Here is a 23,606-nt window from a genome sequence, read left to right as displayed (position 1 = left end):
GGCATAGACTCAATGGACTGATGGCCTCCTACTAAGCCATAAGGAAACACGGGCTGTTGGAAACCTGACGCAAAGGCAGAAACACCCTGTAGGTCGGGCAGCATCCGTGGGAAGAGAAACCGAGTTAACTTTTCAGGTTGATGGCACTTATCAGAACTGGGAAAGAGGGAAAACAAGTTTGTTTTAAGTTAGAGAGGGATTTGGAATAGGTGGAGAGCACAAAGGAAATACCTCTGATTGGGGATGGTCAGGATTGCCATAGGGATAATCTATCTGGTTGATAGTTTTCTGGATGATAGGTTAATGAGGACAGTTGGAGTGAGAGCACAACTGTAGCCTAAAAGAAAATGTACTGTGACATGGCTCTACTTGATCTGATGTGACACCATTCACTCCTGTTTAAGGAAATAAAAGTAGAGGACTGAATATTTGTAAAAATCCAACTCAACAGAATCAGCAAGGAGTCACAGTCTGAAGCCATTTAAAGTGTGAAACCAGAAAGGTAAGAAGAGTCACTACAGGCTAAAGGTGAGGAGGGGTGACTGGAAGATGAAGAGTGGAGATAGTGACAGAGGCTGGGAGGTGATAGGTGGAGGCAACAAAAGGCTGCGGATGATGGAATCTGATCGGAAAAGAAGGTGAAACACGGAATCAAGTAAGGGAGGTGGGATGGTCAGATGGGAACGGTGGGGGTGGGGGCGCAGTGGGAGGAGTGTGTGGGTGACGGGAAGATGGAGTGGGTGGAGGAGGGGAAAGGCACGGGGTGATAGAAGGCTGGGGGCTGATGGTGGTTGGATGTACGTAGGAGGAACTGGGTTGCCCAGGAGGAGAGAGAAAAGGGACAGAGGGGGAGCAGGTTCCCTGACATTGGAGAATTCGATGTTCATACTTGGGTAGAATACAAGGCACTGTTCCTCTAGAGTGAGTGTGGAACAGAGGGGTCTGAGTGTATATGTATATATATCCTTGAAAAGAGGCAGCGTATATTGAGAGAATGATTAGTATAATATTTGTGTTCAATGGTTTCATAAATAGAGGTATTAAGTGCAAAAGCAGGGAAGTTATATTGAACCTGTATAAAACTCTGGTTAGGTGACAAATGGAGAATGGCATCCAACTCTGATTGCCTAATCTTAGGAAGAACATAATGGTCCCAGAGAGGGTGCAGAAAAGATTTTGTAGAAGGTTTGAGGGATGTGGGATCTCTCCTGCCAGTGAGACTGAAGAGGTTAGAGTTGTTCACCTTGGAGGAAAGAAGGCTGAGAGGAGATTTGATAGCTTTAGATTCAGATTCAGATTAGTTCAGATTAGTTTATTGTCATAAACACCAGGGTGCAATGAAATTCCTTGCTTGTGTGAAGCTCACAGAGTCACAGAGCATCAACAATGTCATAACTGGTTTGGACAGGGTAGGGGGGAACTGATCCTAGTGGCAAATGGTTCAACGACCGGGGGCACAGATTCCATCTTGAGCCAAAGGTACAAAGGGCATGTGAGGAAACACCAATTTATGTGGAGAGTAATGCTCTAGAATTCACAGCTTATAATGGTGATGAAAACAGGATCTGTCAGAGCTTTCAAGAGTGAATTGGAAAAACTCTTAAGGGAAAATAATTTGTTAATCTATGGGGAAGGAATGGGGGAATGGACTGACAGGATTGTGCTACCAGGAGCCAGGAAAATATCAATGGGCTGAACGGCCTCTGTCCCTGTCACAACAATTCTATGAGTCTACCTGCTGATCCTCCATACAGGCCGGATGACAATGGTGAACAGGTTCTCCTTATCACTGATCTGTTGAGCTCTATGTTCCCTGGTCTCCGTATGTTTTTGTTTCCAATTCCTTAGCTTTGTAAAGACTTCTTTAGCTCACTACGATTTCCAAGACTGATCAAGCCAACCTGTATCAATCAATCTGACCAAATGGATCTTCCATTAGTGATTGGGGATTATAGCTATCTGAGGAGCTTGTCAAACCCTCACCACTCTGGTTACATAGAAATCTACAGAACCTTTTTATTATAGAGTTTTGAAGCATTCAAAAGGCAATATTAATGTAACTCAGAAGGAAGTAAAACTAAACCAGAGTCTCTTGTTAAAATTTGGCCAAAATTTGGAACATTCTGTAGATGTTTTGCTGACCGTGAGGTACAGGTTCTGCTGACTGAATTCCCAGTTCCAACGTTCCAAAGTTCTGCCATAATACCAAAATCCTGCAATCTTTTCCATACCTTTGGCCCTGGGGGTCCAGGCATCCCAGAACAGATACACTGATCAACTTCACCCTGGAAGACAATTTAGAATTGGATTGTATTATGCCCTTTTACTTGCACTTCATAAAAATAAAAGCATCAGGACTCAACGGCAGTGCACATCAATCTAGTTGATCTATCAGCTCCCTGCAACAGGTAGATACTTCCATTATGGCGAAGGATATTATCTTCATGAAACAACACTTAGTGCAGCTTTCCTTAACAATGCAAATACACCAGCCACAATACTCCTCGGCCAAGCTGGGCTGAAAGTGTTATGGAGACCAGTCTCAGCAAGGCAATGGTTGTGGTGCTGGAGCAGGATTGGGTGTCCTCAGCTTGGGAAAGGGAGAGAAATATCAACCTGGGTACTTACTTCCGATGACTGTTCAGTGTTACCTTCAAGGCAATGCTGTTATGGAAGAGCTAGAATACAGGCTCTCTCCTTCATGCATTTGAATGTGAATTGGGAACTCCAAATGCAGAGTCTGAGTCCCTTTTCTGCACTGGGGAGATGTATTGTTTTTCATCCGTCCAGTTGGACGTGGGGGAAACAATGTCTGCAGTCAACTGCAAAAGCAGGAGGAATGGCCTAAAGTGACCCAAGGATGAAAGAGTCAACTCGGAGGAGGGAAGAGGTTGATCCAGACCTCAACTGACACGTCAAAGCTGATGGTTTCTTGGGGGCTCTGCCACTGTTGGACATTCTAAACAATTCTCCATTCACCTTGTCTCCTTTTGTCACGGGCAGCATCTCTCCCTCCTCCAGTTCAGGTTCGATAATGTCTTCTATATCTGTGAAAAAAAATGTTTTCAGTCAATAATATCACATATACCTTCTCTGGATGTTTTCCTTGTTCATCTTGCTCTCATTTCTTTCTAGACTTTTTTAGAATATATCTTAGATTTTTTTATAGTTGTTCTTGCCTGGAGGTGGGGTTAATGCCAAGGCTGGTATTTATTGCAAGACCTGCACTGTCCGGAGATAGTGGTGGTGGGTTTTCTTCTTCAACCACCACAGTCTATGCGGTGAAGGCTGTTTGATGTGACCATGGCTGTTTGATTCAACTGACTAACTTGTTAGGCGATTTCACACAGCAGCTAAGAGTCAACCCTGTTGGCACGGGACTGGAGTCACAATCAGGCCAAGCTAAGGATAGCAGGTTTCCTTAAAGGACATTAGTTGGGGCATTTATGACAATCCAACCAGAGCCTGGCTGCCCGATCTGACCAGGGCCTGACAGAACCCAACTGTGTGATCAGGATCAGTTCAACTTTTAATTTTCAATCCAAGCAGATACCCAAGTCTTGTGAGCTGACAGGTTTAGGGAGGAAATTCCAGAGTTGGTAGAGAGCCAAAGGTAATAGCCAAACAATCAAAATTGCAGATGCTCAAGAGGCCCGAATCAGAGGAGTGCAGAGACCTTGGTGGGTTGCTGGACTGATGGATGTTTCAGAGATAAGGAGGGGTGAGGAGGTCAAGGTAACTTTAAGACTGAAATGCTAGTTAACCAGGAGCCAGTGCAGCTAATTGAGACCAGGTAATGGTGAACGTGATTTGCTGAAAGTCCAGGACACAGGTAGTGCAGTTGTAGTCGACCTCAGATACATGGACAAGGAGGACCGATCCTGAGGCATGGATGAGATTGGAACAGCAGATGAGCCAAGACTGGGATGGAGTTGGATGATGTTATGGAGGTGGAACTAGGCTGGTTAAACTGGGGTTCACTTTTGTCTGTCCCTGACATCCATCAGCAGCACAAATGAATTGGAAGTCATCACTCAACTTATCTTCCAGTGTTTGATGCAAGCCAATTATCTGAATATTTAAAATTGCAAAACACCCACTAGTAATAAAATCCTTAGTGATGAAATGAGGCCTGGTGCTTTCTGTTAAAACAGATCTTTACAATGAGTCAAAGCTGCAGTTGGTTCAACGAAGCAGCATACCTCAAAGAAAATATGTTGGCCCAGTGAACCCCATAGAAGTGATTGAGGTTGGTAGCAATTGATGGTGACCTGTGTATGATACACATTAAATGCCCACATGACTGAGCAGCACATTGGCACCGCAGGTAGATCTGGTGTCTCAGAGCACCAGGGACTTGGGTTCAATCTTGACCTCCAGTGTTGACAGTATGGAGTTTGCACATTCTCCCTGTGACCACGTGAGCTTCTTCCGAATACTCCAGTTTCCTCCCACATCCAAAGACGTGCAAGTTGGTAGGTTAATAAGCCACTGTAAATTGCTCCTGGTGTGTAGGTGAATGTAATAGTTGTGCTAAAATCTGGGGGGAGTTGATGGGAACGTGGGGAGAATAAAATGGGATTAATGTAGATGGGCTTGATGATCAATGGTGACTGAAAGGTCTATTTCCATACTCTATGACTCTTGTATGACTCTAGGACTTTATGAAGAATGTTAAACTGTGTGAAACCCAGAATGAAATGTCATGTTGATAGACCATACCTATTATCTGTCACTAATAGATTTTAAACTCCCCACCACCTTGACACTAAGCTTCTCTGGGTTAAGGCACCACAGTCTTGTCAGCGTTAGTACATTAATTCTCTCCAGCTAACAATATTGCTGTTTGTGGCTTCAGAGGTCTTTTCTGTGGATGTCACCTGGTGGTTTTGGATATCGTGAAGATCCTGAGCTCACCTTCTGTGGGAAACTTTGTAATGGCATCGTCCCCGGAACCCACTATGAAATTCTCATCAGATGTCACTTCTGATGACCGGAAGGTAGTCTGTGAAGATATGCAAAAACTTAAGAAGCAAGCAGAGACTTCAACAATCAGCTGAGGATTTGATACGTGCAATGTAGCTTCACTTGCAGCAGGACTTTCTCCTGACTCCCAGTTCATCTGACTGATCCTCAAGGCTCTAGGATAGTAGATTGTCCTCTGTAGTTTGCACTAAGTACATGATGTAGTTATAATTGCATGTTGAATTTGGCTGTTGAAGTTCAGTTTCATTGACTTCAATGGAACTGGATTTCAGAAGGGAGTTCAATGTCCAAACAGCTTCTCCCCCATTGGCATCAGCTGTAGAGACCTGGATCGCCAGTATCTGGTCAATGTGGTCATTTGTTATGGAGACACAAGAGACTGCAGATGCTGGAATTTGGAGCAGAGAAACAAACTGCTGGAGGAACTCAGTGGGTCAGAGAGCATCTGTGGAGGGAAATGGACAGCTGACATTTCACGTCGAGACCCTTTATCGGGACTGAAGTAAAAGAGGGGAGGTAGCCGGTATAAGGAGGTGAGGGGAAGGGGTGGAGCAAGATCTGGCAAGCGATAGGTGGATCCAGGTGAGGAGGGGTGACTGGAAGATGAAGAGTGGAGATAGTGACAGAGGCTGGGAGGTGATAGGTGGAGGCAACAAAAGGCTGCGGATGATGGAATCTGATCGGAAAAGAAGGTGAAACACGGAATCAAGTAAGGGAGGTGGGATGGTCAGATGGGAACGGTGGGGGTGGGGGCGCAGTGGGAGGAGTGTGTGGGTGACGGGAAGATGGAGTGGGTGGAGGAGGGGAAAGGCACGGGGTGATAGAAGGCTGGGGGCTGATGGTGGTTGGATGTACGTAGGAGGAACTGGGTTGCCCAGGAGGAGAGAGAAAAGGGACAGAGGGGGAGCAGGTTCCCTGACATTGGAGAATTCGATGTTCATACTTGGCTGGAACACAAGGTGCTGTTCCTCTAGTTTGCGCTTGGCCTCACCCTGACAGTGGAGGAGGCCGAGGACAGAACCGGTCCGTGTGGGAATGGGGAGCAGAATTAAAATGGCTTCCATCTGGGAGCTCCAGATGGCCACGGCAGACGGAGCACAAGTGCTTGGCGAAGCAGTTGCTTAGTCTGCGCCTGGTCATTTATTGTATTTGAGCTGACACACTGAGTACCACCAAGAGCATTTTGATTTAGGAGGACAGCATAACTACTCCCGTCACTACGTGCACAGATACTCTCTGACTCTGCCCACTGGGATGCTGAACCTTTGGAATTCTCTACCCTGGAGAGTTGCAGGGGCTAAATTATTGGAGGTATTTAAAGAGGAAGGAGATAAGTTTTTGAAAGATTAGGGAATTCAGGGCTCTGGAGAACAGGCACAGAAGAGGAGTTGAGGCCTGGGTCAGATCAGCCATGACCGTAACGAACGGTGAGGCAGATACACGGACCGAGTGGCCTGCTTCTGTTCCTATTGTGCTCGTGATTGACAGTCAGTGAGAAATAATTCTTCTGGTTGCTGCATGTCACGGCTTCATAAACAAACGCAAGGCCTCCCTTTGTAGCAAAATCATTCAGTGTTCACATTTGCTTCTAATGTCATTTTACACAACAATGCAACAAATCCTCCTCAGAGAAGGGGATTATTCTGTGCCTAGCCCATGTCCTGAGACTGATTACAAAGCCTCTTGACCACATCAAACTTCTCTCAACTAATGCAACCAATATTAAATATAAAGAATGCTGGAAGGCTTCGACATCTGTGGGAAAACAATGAGACTTATTGTCTGAGATCAGTGGCATTTAGCCAGAACAGCAGAATTTTGTGTTTCTCTTTAATCTGTTTTCCAAAGGTTTTATGTCAAGTAGATTAATTAGCACATCAACTTCTTCTTAGTGAGATCTAACTGTGCACAAAATAAGTGTATTCATTACACATCAATCATTCTTTGTATGTGATTTGGTGCAAGATCTTCCTGAGAGGTGTTGTAAGTTACATGAATGCATGTCTGTCTGGTACTGTCTACGACTCCCTAATCTCAGTCTGTGGGTACATGTTGTAATTGAGTAGCTATTAAAATAAACATTTAAAAATCAATTGGGTTCCTCCCACAAATCTGCTGGAGGAACTCTGCAGGTCAGGCAGCATCTGTAGAGGGAATTAGACAGTCGATGTTTTGGGTTGAGATCCTTCATCTGGACTCTTTTTTTCCCTCTACAGATGCTGTCTGACCTGCTGAGTTCCTCCAGCACTTTAATTTTTGCTTCATATTCCAGCACCTGCAGTCTCTTTTGTCTCCTACCTTACCATGGAGCCTACATATATTTTGCTACGTATCATCCTTTGAATTGACTACAGTGGAACCAGATTTCAGAAGCAGAGTTGTACGCACATATCTAGTACATGCAATAGAAAGCAAACTTCATCCTTGTGGTATCGCATTGTGTATTAGAAGGTCCTGCAATCCAACACTTGTATGCCAGGTTTCACAAATAGAAAGAAAGATTTGGATTCATATAACACCCTCCACAACCTAAGGAAGTACCAAAGGACCTTCCATCCAGTGTGACGTTGCAGAACACTGTTGTAGTGCAGGAGGCAGAACACACATCAAGCTCCCATGTGCAATGATGTGATAATGACCAGATAACTTGTTTCTAAGTCAGACTGGTGATGCAATAAGTACTAAACAAGACATTGAAGACATTCCATTGTTCCTGTTCAAAACTGTATTATGGGATCGCTCCACCTTAGAGGACAGAGAGGGCCCAGGGTTAATGACCCAGCCAAAAGATGGCTCAGCAACACAGCATCTATTCAGGGCCGTCCTGGCTGTCAGCCTGCAGATCTTACTCAAGCCTTTGGAGTGAGTTTTGAACCTATGACCTCTGACGAGTGCCCAATTGAGCCTTGGCGTTTATTAAATCAATAGTGTTGATTTTATACCATATTATATTTCTGGAAGATTACTTGGGGAATATTAAATTGATTATTCAACAGACATTTAGTTTATCTTTGCTCCCTTTCTGAAATGAAGTATTGGTAAACCAGTAATAAGCTCTTCCAGTGAAGAGCTGTAAACTGCGTCAGGAAATCCACTGAGTGAAAAACTTTTGGAGATAGGGTGTGAACTGTACATTTATTGAATAATCCTTGAATTTTGTCTGGACTCTTTTATGATATCTGAGTCTGAATGTGTTGCTAATCTTTTTCTTTTAAAAACAAATAATTCTGATTGGAAACTTTGTAAATAGATCTTGTAATGAATTTACAGATGGGGAATTTAGCATTAGAAGCGTAAAATTAATTTACTAACTCTCATAATTGGAAATAAATGAGGGAGAAAGGTAGCTGCAGATGGGGGCCAGGTGGTCATGTTAACCTTTGCCACAGTCTTTTGATGATCAGTTTTATTGTCCACATGAGTAACCCAGAGCAAACAGGTACAATTTCAAAGGTTGGAATGCAATCAAAAACTGATACTTTATCAATGTTTGACTCAAAAGAGCAAAATACTCTAAGGAAGTTAAAAAAAGCAAAAATATTAGACACCCTAAATTCCTGAAGAAACTTTCAGTTACTGCACTCAGTATTTCAATGGATAAATGCATTCTGTCTGCGCGACTAAGTTGTACAGACATAAGATTTCGAGCTCAAAGGCTCACCGATGTTGACCCTTGGCACAGGTAACAGTAGGGATCTATAATTAGCCGTGAAAAATATAGGTAAAAATTGGGCAGCTGTCCTTGATCCTGATTGCTCTACAGTGATATCCCACTATCAGGTGAAAGAAAGAAGGTTGCAGCTCTTGCCAGTGACTCTGCACACATGCTGATCAAATAGGGCACTGGCTTTTACAAAATGCCCAGAAATCTATTTGCAAATTAATACTGGTAAACATGCTGTAGAAACGTGCATTCTAGTTCACTTCGCAAAATTTGATTCCAATGGAATCAACAAAGATAACTCTGGGAAGTGGAGTACATTGTGTGGCTATCACAGTTTTCATGCTACTCATCTGAGATCAAATATCCTGGTGGGTGAAAAGCACATGGATGATATTGGAAGAGTTTAGCACCAAAGTTAGACTCAAGTAACCATCTTCACCATGGCAGTGGAGAGGTTGAAAGAGCTTGGAACTTTAGAAGAAAAAAAGTCAAGACATTAAAGGCAACTCAAAGAATCTGTAATAAAAACAGAAAATGCTGGAAACACTCAGCAGGTCAGGCAGCATCTGTGGGGAGAGAAACAGAGTTATCACTTCAGGTCAGGGACCCTTCTACAGAACTGGGAAAGAGGGGTAATAAAGATAATTTTAAGTTGCAGAGGAGGTTGCGGGAGGGATGGAATAGTGTAGCAGTTAGCGTAATGCTATTGCCGTGCCAGCAACCTGGGTTCAATTCCGGCTGCTGTCTGTAAGGAGTTTGTACGTTCTCCCTGTGTCTGCATGGGTTTCCTCTGAGTGCTCTGGTTTCCTCCCACATTCCAAAGACGTATGGGTTGGGAAGTTGTGGCAATGCTATGTTGGCACCAGAAGCGTGGCGACACTTGCGGGATGCCCCCAGAACACTCTACGCAAAAGATGCATTTGACTGTGTGTTTTGATGCACATGTGACTAATAAAGAAATCTTATCCTATCTTAGAATAGGAGCAGGATATATATTACATACCTCAGTTATGTCCCCTCTGAACCTCCTCTGCTCCAGAGTGAAAAGTCCTAGCTTCATCAATCTCTCCTCATAATGGAACTGCTCCATCTGAGGCAACATCCTGGTGAATCTTCTTTGCACCATCTCCAGTGCTAGCACATCCTTCCTATACCTTGTGACTAGAACTGCAGCCAGAACCAGCTGTAACTGAGGTTATCTGGTCAAAGAGTGAATGGGAGCAGCACTCCAGCTGGGGTTTGACCAAGGTTTTTAAATTCGGAGCATAACCACCTTACTTTGGAATTCAATGCCTTGACTAATGAAGGCCAGTATCCTATATGACTTCCGAACCATGTTGCCACCTTCAAGGATCTGTGGACTTGTACTCCGACATCCCTCTGTTCCTCAGTACTCCCTAAAACCCTACCATTCTTGCCTCATTAGTGCTCCCAAACACATCACCTCACATTTGTCTGGATGAGATCAGTAAGTCTGTAATTACCTGGATAACATTAATGCTATAAGTCAACTAGAGGTTGAAAGATGTTATGCAGATTAATATAAAGCCATACACCTGGCTCTGTGGACATCTTAGCAACATCACATCAGAGCCCAGCTGCTCAGCTTGACTTGGAGAGAGATACCCCCACCTGCTGTGTTAGTGCATTGCCAACAATATAAAGAGAAATTTCCCACAGTTGCTCCAGCATTTTCTGTTTTTGTTACAGATTTCCAGCATCTGCAATTTTTCTTTGATTTTCAGATTGGAAATGTAAATCAGCTTGTCATGGTGGGAAGGAAATTAACAGTGGCACACACTCACAGTGACCAGAGAAACTCCTCCCAGCATATATTGCAACTGTTAGCTAACATGACCAGCACCAAGGAACTATGTGCAGATCTACCCTGCTTATCTGGCTTTTGCAACAGTCCTCAGCTTTATGACAGGTTATAAAGAAAGTTATGTGGGATTTCATGGCTTGTGTGAAGTTGAATTGATCAACCTAACAGCCATGAGCAACAAAATCAGTTCATAAAACCATGAAAATGAAAAAAAAACTGCAGATACTGGAAATCTGAAATAAAAACAGAAAATACTGGAAATACTCAGCAGGTCAGGCGGCATTTGTGGGAAGAGAAACAGAGTTACCGTTTTAGGTCAAAGGCCCTTCCTCTGAACTGGGAAGGAGAGAAGAGGATGGGGGAGTGGGGTGTCTCTGAAGGCAGGCATGGTAGTGTAGCGGTTAGCGTAATGCTTTACAGCGCCAGTGACCCGGGTTCAAATCCAGCCACTGTCTGTAAGGAGTTTGTACGTTCTCCCTGTGTCTGCGTGGGTTTCCTCCGGGCGCTCCAGTTTCCTCCCGCATTCGAAGATGTACGGAAGTTGTGGGACTGCTATGTTGGTGCCAGGAGCATGGTGACACTTGCAGGCTGCCCCCACTATGCAAAAAGGTGTATTTCACTGTGTGTTTCGATGTACACATGACTAATAAAGATATCTATCTATCTATCTATCTATAACCAGGGTGACCATAGGGATGAACTATAAGGAAGTTATCGAGTCAATGAGTGAATGGGAGCAGTCAGAGAGTGAAAACACAGATAAAAGAACATAGATAAAATGATGTAGGAGTTGCAAAATACAGAGCAGGTTATGCTGGGCATGTCTGGGCACTCCCAGACCAAAACAAAAAGGATCAAGCTGAGCCAAGATCATAGATACTGGTTTATAAAACCATTTTTAGTCAACTTTCAATTCTCTTTTATTTAGCCATGGCTCCTTTGTTTAAACATTATCTATATATATAAAAGGTATTTAAGATTTATTTATTAGTCACATGTACATCGAAACACACGGTGAAATGCATCTTTTTGCATTACTGAGAATGTGCTGGGGGCAGTCATGCTAACAATTCTTACTCTCCTGTTGTCCTTTGACATCACTACATTATAAAGTTTACAGGTTGCTGGAATCACTGGACATTTTTTATCCATCTCAGGTCACCCTTCTGGAAGATGGTACAATTTTCCAGCTCTGGTGTCCAATTGTTTCATTAATGATTTAGCCTTTATGCTTCTACAGATCCACCGAGAAGAATCTGACATTAACGGGACCTAAATACTTTGAACCTTTGTCTCTAGGTTCCATTTCGATCTTGCTTGATTTTATCTTTCGATACCGTTTATGACCTGACGCACCTCTCTCTTTTCACTTCATTATTTGTTGTGACACCCCATCTTTCCACTACCTCAAGATGTTTCTCTACATTGCCTTCAGTGCTAGACAGTTTCGTGTTTGAACAGAACAGGGGCCAGTGATCTGTTCCATCCAGAGGGCTGCACAGTGCAAATGTGGTTGCTTCAGACTTGGATCCACTGGTTATGATCAAATGATTTAACATTCTTTTTCTTTTATTGATTGTTGTTTCGTGGTGGGGGACAGGTTCAATGCTGAGTAAACTAAAATACCCAACTTTCTATCTCAGCTGTATCAATACCATTCATCCTGCACTTCAAACGCTTGTTTTGTTTCCCTCCTACCTGTAATATTTTATTTCTTATCATCTGCCAATTTTCCACCCACCCTCTTTACTTCGTACTTCCTGACCAAAGGGTTCAGACTGAACTCCCCCCACACACAATCCAAACTCCACTCCAAACCTTTTGCAGACCCAAAACACTCACTGTTTCTCTTCCCACAGATGCTGCCTGACCTGCTGAGTTTTTCTAGCATTTTGTTTTGGTTCCAGATTTCTTGATTCTGCAGTTTTGTTTTATTTTCACTTACTGTTGGAACTAATGAGTTGCTCTGGTAGAGAACTAGTCCAAACAAAATGGGCCAAATGTCCTCCTTCTATGCTGTAACCATTCTATGAGTTATCTGAATTCTTACCACTTGACTGGTAAATCAAAATCCTTTTGAATAAATCAAAATCCTTTGTCAAACTCCCTATAAAGGTACATCAAGCTTCTAAACCTCACTTCCAATGCAGTTCCTCAAAAACATCAATCACCTATTAGCCTGATATCAGCTCCAAACTGAGATTGATAGATTGGAATTTTCCTTTTCTAATTCCATGTCTTGGTTGCTATTTACAATTTACAATTTACCAAATAACTCTGAATTTTCGACCTGTTAATCAGTTCCATCACTTCACCCAGTTTTGAAGACTGTCATTGCCTGCCTCTGACAAGTCACCTTTTCTGAAACTGGGCTTTATGTTAGCCACATTCGAGTGTATTAGACTTGCCAAGTATGAGACCCCAGCTGAGAGTTCAGTGCAGTGCTGATAAAATGCCACATGGTCAGAGTACTCTGTTTTGGATGAGAACATAAACTGAGGCCTGGAAAGAATGTAAAACTTTTTCTGTTGGTCTACAGCAAGCATCATGTGTATTCGTTCATTCCAAGTGCTGAGTGCAGCATCTCCCTCACATAATGCCAGTAAATCCCTCACAAATCTTTATTTTCCTTCTGTCTCCAGGATAAATGCTGTACTTCTGGCTGTACTTCTCCTTAGCACCTTTAGTTTGTCGAGGACCTCCACTAAAATTAAACCCATGCAAGTTAACTCTGTCTGGGTTATTGCCACCGTGAGGATGTGTTGCTCAAGTCTTCACTGAACACAAGGAGCTAGCAATCATTCTGAAAATTAATCAGTGCTCATTGTTCCATGGTTTCAGCCATGTTTGTCTATGATAGGTCCTCGCCATTTTGTAACTGCTCCCTTACTCCTGTCCCCCAGGTCAAGCTCGTCACCATTTCCCCCTATTGGAGGTGATGCAGTGGTTCCTATTGGAAAGAGGGTTTGTCTGGAACTGAGGGTAGGGTTAAACTAGGGAGAAGATGAGCATTGTGTGCTGCTCATCATGAGGCAGTTGATTGGCGATTTTACAACAATAAAGATCATATTAACAAAACTGGAACGGGGATGGTATTATAAAGCACACGATCAACGTATGTACATCAATGTACACACGTGGCTCTAATCCCATAGAGAAGTGTCAGCCAGCCCCATGCAGTGGAACTGGAGTCTGCCTGTCCCTAGGAACACACAACAGATCTTAGTCGCACTCTCCTCCTCCTGTAGGAGGAGCCAATTAAGAAAAAGAAAGTTAAATTGCTTCATCTTCACCAGGTTTCGACTGTCCTGACTTGTTCCACACATCCCCCATGGGCCCTGCCTGCCCAGGTGGGATCCCAACCACTGTGGAGGTCCACTTAACTCATTGTACACTAAGCCATAATTGAACTGGTGAAGATGAAAGCCCCAGGGAGACCTTGCCAATGTTCCCAATCCCTGGACAGTAACATTCTCCTCATCTAGCACCGCCACATTGCTGCTGTTTACCGGAAAGTTCCCCAGTCTCTCGAGCAGCTAAATTTAGGGCCAGGTTATAATATTCAAGCTCTATTTATGTCAAAGTTAAAAGAAGCTTAACAGAGATTTTATCATAATCAATAAATTAAAATCAACCCCTCAAAAAAATTGAAAAGCCCACCCATGTAAAAAAAAACTTTAAAAAGATATCTGACAGTTTAACCATTCTCTGCTTACCGACTGTGATGGAGTGAACTCCATGTCTGGGTCTGTGATCTCCATTACTCCAGAATTCTGTGGCAAGAAAGGCTCCAATCAGTCAAGAAAGAAAGTGATAGCCCATTTCCCTGCGTATTGTAATTGCCTCGCGTAAAAATTTCAAAACAAAGTATTTTATAACGGAGTTATTTTCTAGAAGTTTGAGGCGACAGTTCAGGTTGGTTGGACTAATACTTGGAATGGGCAAGTTGGCTTTAGAGGAAAAGTTGGACAGGTTAGGCTTGTACCCACTGGAGTTTAGAAGAGTGAGGGAGGTCTTGATTGAAACACATAAGATCCTGAGAGGACCTGACAGTGTGCATCCAGAGAAGATGTTTTCTCCTGTGGGGGAATCTAGAACTAGGAGTCACTGTTTAAAACTGAGGGTGGACCAAATGAGACAGAGATGAGGTGAATAATTTCTCTCAGAGGTTTGTGAGTCTTTGGAACTCTCTCCTTCAAAGGGAGTCTCTGAATATTTTTGAGACAGAGGTAAGTATTTGTTAAGCAAGCAGTTGAAAGTTTACTGGGGTATGTGGGATTGAGAGATGAGGTTACAATCAGATAATCCATTATCTTAGTTGTTCTGATGAGTTTATTGTCATATACACCAGGGTGCAATGAAATTCCTTGATCTCTTGAAGCTCACAGAGTAAACAGTAACAGAATAAAAAATGCAACAATAAGTACAGCGACGAGTACAAAACTGCAGAATGGTGCAAAGACTGTTGTGCAAACTGAAGTAGTGCAAAAAGAAATACTAAACTGACAATAATAGAATAACTGAGAGAGGTCAAATTAAGAGAATGTGGCAGCGCCACTGGGAAGGGGATGTGAAAGAAGTGACTGGTTCAGAAGTCCAATAGCAGTGGGGAAGAAGCTGTTCTTAAGTCTGGTCATCTGAACCATGTCCCATCTTATTAAGTGATGGAGCAGGCTCAAGGGGCCAAGTGGCCCACTCTTGCTTCTAATTCATATATATGGTCATATGTTGATCATCATGCAGCATTTGCTTGGAATTTGCTGTAGGAGTGGAATAAAACTATTGACATTTGCCATGCGTGAAACTGACCACTTTTGGATTTCTACACGTGGTTTAACATGGAGAACCCAAGGTTGCTCCTGGTTGTTCAGCCTTTCTCCTTATGCTCCGCTGATTGTAGCCTTTCCCCTTTCACCAAGGATAATCACTACAACTGACATGAATTTCAGCTCCTTACAAACAATCTCTGAAAAATACCCTGAAATGTTGCCTTTTGTGGAATGAAGTTTGGGAGCTTTTAATGAAATACTGAGTCTAGATTATTGCTTTGCAAAACAATCTGATTCTAATCATTTTTGCATGTGTATTGTAATTCCTTCACTTAACTATAAGAGATTTTATAATAAATAGTTTTTTTTAAGTTTAATAATAATAATTTTTTAGCTTCTACCCTAGGCATGTCCCAATTTTTATTTAGTACTTTGTAAAACTGTTTTTAAAAATTGTGCGATGTGCTGCTTGGTTTCTTGTCGTCAGAATTTTAATGTGACTTACTGCTCAGCCATCTTGATGGCATGACAACTGCAGACGCCAGAGGCCCCTTTGAACTGAAGCCTGACAGAAACCAGCATTGGAAAAGGGGAACTCACATCACGGTTAGCAGGGAATGCTTTTGCTTTACACTTCCCACAATATCCCTGCTGGTAATTCCAGCCCAAGTAGCTTTTGCAATGGGCAGCTTTACTTACATTGACTAGTAACAGCTTCTGTCTTATACAGGCTGGGACCACATCACCTACTGCATTCGGTGCTCCAAATGCGGCCTCCTCTGCACTGGTGAGACCAAACGCAGACTAGGTGACCGTTTCGCAGAACACCTGCGCTCTGTCCGTAACTGATCTGCATCTTCCCGTTGCCGGTCACTTCAACTCCCCCTCCCACACTATCATCGATATGACAGTCCTCAGCCTCCTCCACTGCCAGAAGAATTCCAAGCTCAAACTGGAGGAACAGCACCTCATTTTCCATCTTGGAACCTTGCAGCCTAACGGCATGAACATTGAATTCTCCCACTTTAAGTAATCCCCACACCCCTTCCCCACAGCAACCCCCCCCCCCCACCATGCTTCTTCTCTTCTTCCCTTTCCTAGCCTTTTTCTCTATGCTTTTTTTGCTCTCCTCACCTTTGACCCATCCCCTGGTGGATCTGCTCTCCCCTCCTCCCCCACACCTGCCTATCACTATCTCTTACCTGCATCTACCTATCACCACCCTGTGCCCACCCCACCTCCCCTCTTTTGTCCACCTATCACTGCTCTGCTTTTCCCTCCTATATATTGGGCTTCCCCTTTCCCTATCTTCAGTCCTGAAGATGGGTCCTGACCGGAAACGTTGACCGCCTACTTTTCTCCACGGATGCTGCCTGGCCTGCTGAGTTCCTCCAGCATCATAGTGTTTTTCATCTGTTTTATACAATTGCACCACAGTACTGCATTCAATAACAAGAAATGCTATTCAAATAAAACAACCTGTTCAGATAAAGAAATCCCCCCGTTCATGTTATTTCACTTTTTGTTAATATGAATGAGCCACGATTCCAGTTTAGCATCTATTTGTTAAGTCAGTGTTGTACCTGGACTAGGCCACCTTTCCTGGCTGTTAATCACGTCACTCTAAAAATTATCCCTTCACAACCGTGAAAGTGTCCTGTCCTGACCTGCTACCTGAGCACACCTGAGAGTTTGGTTTCAACCCTTAGCATCACCCCATTCCCAATTTGTACCTTGAGATCATCTTCGTCATCATCTATATCAACCAGCCTGTCGTCACACTGCATGTCCTTCAACTTCTCCGCGTCCTCGGGGTTTGGTGTGATGGACAAATGTTGAATAGCTCCCTGAAAGAAAAATCAGCAACATGGCTTTGGGGTCAGTTGGAAGAGCAAAGATGAAGCATGCAGAGAATATTTCATTAGATCATGGTGTCACAGAATTGTATGACACAGAAGGAAGACATCTGGTCAAACGAGCCTACACCAGGTCTTTGAGAGAGTGATCCCATCAGCCCCATTCCCCCCAGCTCTGCCAACTATTCTCTCTCAAGTACCTGTCCAATTGTTTTTGAGGCCACTGACTGATTCTGTTTCCACCACCCTAACATGCAGTAAATTCCAGATTCCAACCACTCTCTAAGTTAAGAAAAATGTTTTAGGCACCTCCCCTTTGTATCTTGTGTCCCAGATTTTAAATCTGTGTCCCCTGATCCTTGAACCACTTGGTTATGTGAACAGCTTCCCTTTATTTACTCTACCTAAACCAGTTATGACCTTGTACACCTCTGCCTTCTCCTAGTTTTCTTTGCCACAAGAACAACCCCAGCTTCTCCAGTCAGCAGCTGAAATCCCTCATCCCTAGAACCAGTCTAGCAAAGATTTTTAAGTAACTTCTCCAAGGACCTTCACATCGTCTCCAGAGTGTGGCATTCAAAATCGTACGCAATACCCTAGTTGTGGTCTCGTCAGAGTTTTGAACAGGTTCAATAAATTTTCTGAGGTTTTGTCCTCTATTCCCCTGTTTATGAATCCTAGGATTCCGTATGCTTTACGGACAACTCTCCCAACATATCCTCCCACTCTCTAGGACTTACACACGTAAACTCTGTTCCTGTACACCCTTTAGCTCTGCCACTTAGTTTATACTGTCCTCTTTTATTCTTTCTGCCACACTTCACGGAATTTAAATTTGTATTAAGTTTCATCTGCCAATAGTCTGCCCATTCAGCCAACGTATCTGTGTCCTTTTGCAGTCCACCACACTTACAAGCTTTGTGCCATCAACTAATTTGGAAGTTTTACCTTCCCCACCCATGTTCAAGTCATGGAGTCATACTGCACAGAAACAGGTCCTTTGGCCCATTGAGTCCATGCTGACCATTAAGCACCAAGTTGTTGACGACTGTAGGAGACCAATGTCTACCATCCACCAGACTGAAAAACAGCTCTTCACCACCATTAAGTTTGGCTTTAGGGAGGTTGCGTTTGGGACCCTTCAAGGTGAACTCAGAGAAGAAATGTTATCATTCCATTGGAGAAAAGGGAACCAGAATGGGGGAAATTTATCCATGAAGTGGACGATCAAAGGAGGCAGTGGGAATCAAGTGTGCTAGCAAGTAATATCATTAAATCATTGCAATACACAGGCCATTCAGCCCATCAAGTGGAAGCCAGCTCCCTGTGGAATACTCCATTTGGTTCCATCCCTAAGATGACAACCTAGAGCAAAAAACAAACTGCTGCAGGATCTCAGTGGATCAAGCAGCATCTGTGGAGGGAGAGGCATGGCCAACTGCCGGATTCCAGCATCTGCAGTCTTTTGTGTTTCTTTTTGAACCCTGATTGACTCTCCTTCCCTGCAACACCCCCAGCCCTACACACAGGGAATTCCCATTAACACATTTGTCCTGATGACATCCACCCCCTCCATATTTTTTTGCTCTTTGCTTTAAATGTGTCCCTGCCGCCCCTTGTTCATTGCTAATTGGAACAATTTCTCTCTATTAACCTTCTTTCCGTTTACCCTTTGCAAACCAATAATGAAAGCTAGCTACTCCCTCTTGGAAAACATCTGCGAGTGGACACCCATTGTCATGACTGGCTAGACACTGGGACACGCCAGTGGATGGTAATTGGTAATTGGTTTATCCTTGTCATGTGTACTGAGTGAAAGGATTTTGTCTGCGTGCCATCCAGACAGATCACTCCATATGTAAGTACATCAAGGTAGTACAAACGAAAAAAGAAACAGAATACAGAATATAGTGTTATAGGTTACGAGAAAAGTGCAATGCAGGTAGACAAATAAGTGCAAAGGGCCATGAAGAGATTGGCATTTGCAAGTCCTGTACATTCTAATCAAAAGAAGGAGTTCTAATAGGAAAAAAAAATGAAAAATTAACGTTTAGAACTCTGTTGTTCAATCATAATAACTGGTTTTAGGAGAATATAATGATATTTATGTTTTATTTTGTGAAGAATTTGCTATTTCATTTTTTGATGCCTTGAATTATAAATATAGAATAATGTGTTGGTATACAATGATGAAAATGCTTTACTAGCTGCTCAGTGTCTTACAACTAGGAATGGGCAGTGACTGCCAATCTTGCCACAACATCCACATTCCATGAACGAATAAAACAACAATAAATATTAATGCCTCCAACGTTTGCCAAATATTCTGTGCTTCAGATCTCTGCCATGGAGACTTGAAAGATAAAGGTTCCGTAAAACCACAAAATTACATCATTAAGGTGTTTTATTTCCTAAATTTGTATTGATTTGAACACCATATTGGTCACTGCCAATTTTTAAGGAAATGTCTTTTTAAAATGTGCAAAATTTATTGTGGGTTTTGAATAGCCTTGAAGCAGTAAATCACTACTGCTCCACATCACCAAAGATACAAGGTGACCTAAGTATTTCCTCAAAGCCTAAACATGTAGATATAAGTTTTGTTTTTGTCTCTCTGGCTATGTTGTAGATTCCAAAAGACAAACCTTCATGTCGTCTGCAAAGCTGTACATAGAACAGAAAGTTCAGAAAGAAGAGCAACACAATAATGGATGCGGTTGGAGTTGTTACTTTCTCTGTCTTTGAAGATCCAGCTTACTGAGCTGGGTAACTGGCAACAGTCGCACTTTACCCCATCAAAATCATTAAGTACAGCTTATTCTTATCTGAAAGTTCAGTCCCCAGCAGAAGAAGGTTCCAGTATAGCCTGACACTCAGCCAACCTCCCAACTCTTTATGCAATAATTCCAAATCCCACCATCAGTGACATCCAAACCCCTTCATTCATTCATTCATTGGTGCGATCAATGAACCTCAATGAAAACTCCAGCACAGAACTTCACAAAAGGACTGAAGCAATCAATTTTACAGATCCAATATCATCAACTAGTTCTCAAACCTGCACGCTTTTGGCATTGTTAGATCTAGATATATGGAAAAGACAGTCAAGGTTCAATAAACATTGTCATTTATCATGAATCTGGGTGTAAGCCATTTTATAAACCAATCCATCAGACTGTAGTGTCTCAAGTTTTGTCAGTTGAGTCAATTTATGAGGCACCTTGTAAAACAAGGGTATCCAAGGAGGACACAAGTACTCTCACAACTTTTAGACAAGCACTTGAATCTAATGGACTGGTCTGTGAAGGAGTGGCTGTCATGATACATTTATACAACAAAGGAGTGGCAGTTATTATACTGTTATACAAAGCTCCATTCAGACTGTATCTGGAATTCCGTGAGCACTTTTGGATCTCTCACCCTTCAGGAAGGATAGCTCAGCTTTGGATGGGCACAGTGTATATTTACCAGAATGATATCTTGACTCTGCGTTAACCTGCAGGAAGCTGTGGGGCTGTAGCACTCCACCGCTGTACCACCTCTTTGCCATTACTTTCTCTGCACAGTTGTTTTCCTTCATCTTAATCAACACAAAAGACGCACTTTTAAATTTGCAGCTAATATTGTCAGCGAGGACTCCTCTCCCAATTATCACTGGTGTGAGTAATGAAGGTCAAATTCACAAAACGAGGTCACCTTGAGGGAAGTGGCGCTGAGGTGAAAGTTCAGCCATGACGTTACTGAATGGTACAGCAGGCACAAGGGGCTGAGGGTCTGGCCTGCGAATACTTTTATCCAAAACTCTGCTGCCCCATCCCTACTCACACACTGTCCCACTTAGCCAGCATCCCTTTGCTTGCTGTCGTCCATTGGCTCCTAGTTAAGTATTGCCTTGATTTAAATTTCTCATCCTTGTTTTCATATCCCTCCATGGTCTCACCTCTCCTGTAACCTTCTTCAGCTGTATGATCCTCTGATATCTGCACTCTTCTAATTCTGACCCTTAATCAAAGACCCCACCCGCCCGGGTCATTCTCTCTTCTTTCCTCTTGCATCAGGTAGAAGATACAGGAGCCTGAGGGCACGACCCACCAGACTTAAGGACAGCTTCTACCCCACTGTAATAAGACTATTGAACGGTTCCCTTATACGATGTGATGGACCCTTGACCTCACGATCTACCTTGTTGTGACCTCGCACCTTATTGCACTGCACTTTCTCTGCAGCTGTGACACTTTACTCTGTACTGTTATTGTTTTTACCCTGTGCTACCTCAATGCACTCTGTACTAACTCAACGTATCTGCACTGTGTAATGAATTGACCTGTACGATCTGTATGCAGGACAAGTTTTTCACTGTACCTCAGTACAAGTGACAATAATAAACCAATACCAATACCAGTCCCCTGAGTTTAACCACTGCATGATTTAATCACCATACCTTTAGTTACCAAGGCTCTAAAGGCTGAAATTTGCATCCTCAAACTCTCTGCCCCACTCCCTATTCTTTTTAAAGATGCTTCTTCATACTTATCTCTTCGACCAAACTTTTAGTCATGTTTCCTAATACCCCCAATGTGATCCTGTGCCATGATAGTGCCCCTGTGAGAATCTTGGGACATTATTATTATTCTGAAGACAATAATACATATAAATCGTTGGTATTCCTGTTGTTGAACACTCCTTCCAGAACTATGATCATTTTGCACCTATACCATCAATGCGTCTTAGACTATCTGAATGTAATGTTTTAGCTGAAGTTTCAGGCTTTGGGGAAACTAGAATTGTTTTACTAACAGCTGGACAGAGAGATTATGATGGCCTAATTAATTTAAATCTCGGATGCTTCGTCGGCAGTCATTCAAGCTACAGTTCCCTTCAATCTAAACTAAGACTTTCAACCCAGCTGAGTTACCTTGAAGAATTATATTACTGCACAGATTAATCCTAGATTTTGAAACCTTTAATCAAGGCCTTGAAGCCAAAGCAGATGTATCTAAGCATAAAGAGGACTCACAGTGTACTTATCTCTGTCCACTGGTTTAGCATTAGCGATGAATATTTTAGAATCTGGGTCAAATTCCAGGGGCTCAGGTGACCTTTTGAATTTAAACTTCTGGGGCCTTTGACACTTCTGGTGGAGAGTCACCATATTCCCCTCAACGCTGATCCCAAGACGTGTCCATCGTTTCATTCTGGCAGACACCACGAAGAAAGCTGCTTGTTTGGAAACCTTGAAGTGAGGTGGTGTGTAATAAAGCTCAATGATCTGGATGCCGTCCTTCATCGGGGATAGCTTCACCCCCAGGCAAATGACTTTCTCAGTTGGATCCACGACGGCAAAGATCACCCCTCCTCTTTCATCATTTTGTTTCAGTGTTGCCAGGATGGAAAAGTCTTGGTAGAACTGTTCTGGAAAGAAGGTTTGGACTGGGACCGGTGTAGAGGTGAAAGCAGAGTCAAAAGCAATCCCAGTTCCTCCGTTCAATCCCTCAACCTTGGAAGCATGTGGAGACTCTTCTGAGATCAGCTGTAGCAGATTGATGTCCTCCTGTGTTCCACCATCTGGAAGACAAACATGCCATTTAGTGAGTGCTCATGGACTTAGGGAATAAAGCCAATTTTGTGCCTATTGTTTTAGTAATGCAGCTCAGTAAAGGCAAAGACCAAGATGAAGCAGAGAGGTGAATTAGTTCTGATATTTAGTGAATGTGGACTGAACACACCACCTGTTTGTTATTTGTTAAAAGAAATTCCGCCATCACCTTTGCTGTGGCTACTATATTTATACATCCTTCTGATATAGAAACTTCAGTGAGTGGCAAATGCATGTTTTTCATCATTGACTGCAGCAGGAAAAATAAACTGCCAGATCTGTCAGATTCCTGCGGCAGTAGAATCCCATTTTAGTGTTGACCTTGCTAGCTGCTAGTATCTTTAAATTTAAATTGGCTTATTATTGTCACATGTACTGAGGTACAGTGAAAAACTTGTCTTGCATACCATTCGTACAGATCAGTTCATTACAACAGTGCACTGAGGTAGTACAAAGTAAAATAATAACAGAATGCAGAATAAAGTATTACAGTTACAGAGAAAATGCAGTGCAGGCAGACAATAAGGTGCAAGTCCATAACGAAGAAGATTGTGAGGTTAAGAGCCCATCTTATCGTACTAGGGAACCATTCAGTCTGCAGTATTTTGCTTTTCAATTTATTACCATTCCTGGTTACCCTGGAAACAGATCACCCTACCAAGCCCATGTGAGTTAAGTGGACATTAAATGCTGGGTCTCTTTAATGTGTTCAGTTGGAAGACAGAACCATTAAGTGGACGGGACTGGGGGTAATGTCACTAACCCTAAACAACAATGTTGTGTAAACAGAGAAACATAGACTTTGATATGTGGTTTTCTGTTGTTTACACAAAGCAATAGCAATGTCTTTCGTAATAAGAAGAAAACAGTTGCATTAGAAAGGTCGAGTGATGCTATAGTAAGAGGAATA

The 23,606-nt window shown here is 42.8% G+C and overlaps 1 protein-coding gene across 1 annotated transcript in view; it reads right to left on the bottom strand.

Annotated features, from left to right (window-relative positions):
- Window positions 1–23,606, bottom strand: part of LOC127582816 (collagen alpha-1(XVIII) chain-like) — a 90,249-nt gene that overhangs the window by 48,775 nt on the left and 17,868 nt on the right. Inside the window, exons 2-6 of the mRNA XM_052038382.1 lie at window positions 22,118–22,665; window positions 16,978–17,091; window positions 4,918–5,005; window positions 2,980–3,047; window positions 2,232–2,285 (exon numbers count right to left, since the gene is read on the bottom strand). Coding sequence (XP_051894342.1) covers window positions 2,232–2,285; window positions 2,980–3,047; window positions 4,918–5,005; window positions 16,978–17,091; window positions 22,118–22,665 — 872 coding nt within the window. The remainder of the gene's footprint in view (window positions 1–2,231; window positions 2,286–2,979; window positions 3,048–4,917; window positions 5,006–16,977; window positions 17,092–22,117; window positions 22,666–23,606) is intronic.

The sequence above is a fragment of the Pristis pectinata genome, chromosome 25, assembly GCF_009764475.1.
Source record: "Pristis pectinata isolate sPriPec2 chromosome 25, sPriPec2.1.pri, whole genome shotgun sequence".
Taxonomy (NCBI): Eukaryota; Metazoa; Chordata; class Chondrichthyes; order Rhinopristiformes; family Pristidae; genus Pristis; species Pristis pectinata.
This window is presented reverse-complemented; position numbering and strand designations above follow the sequence as displayed.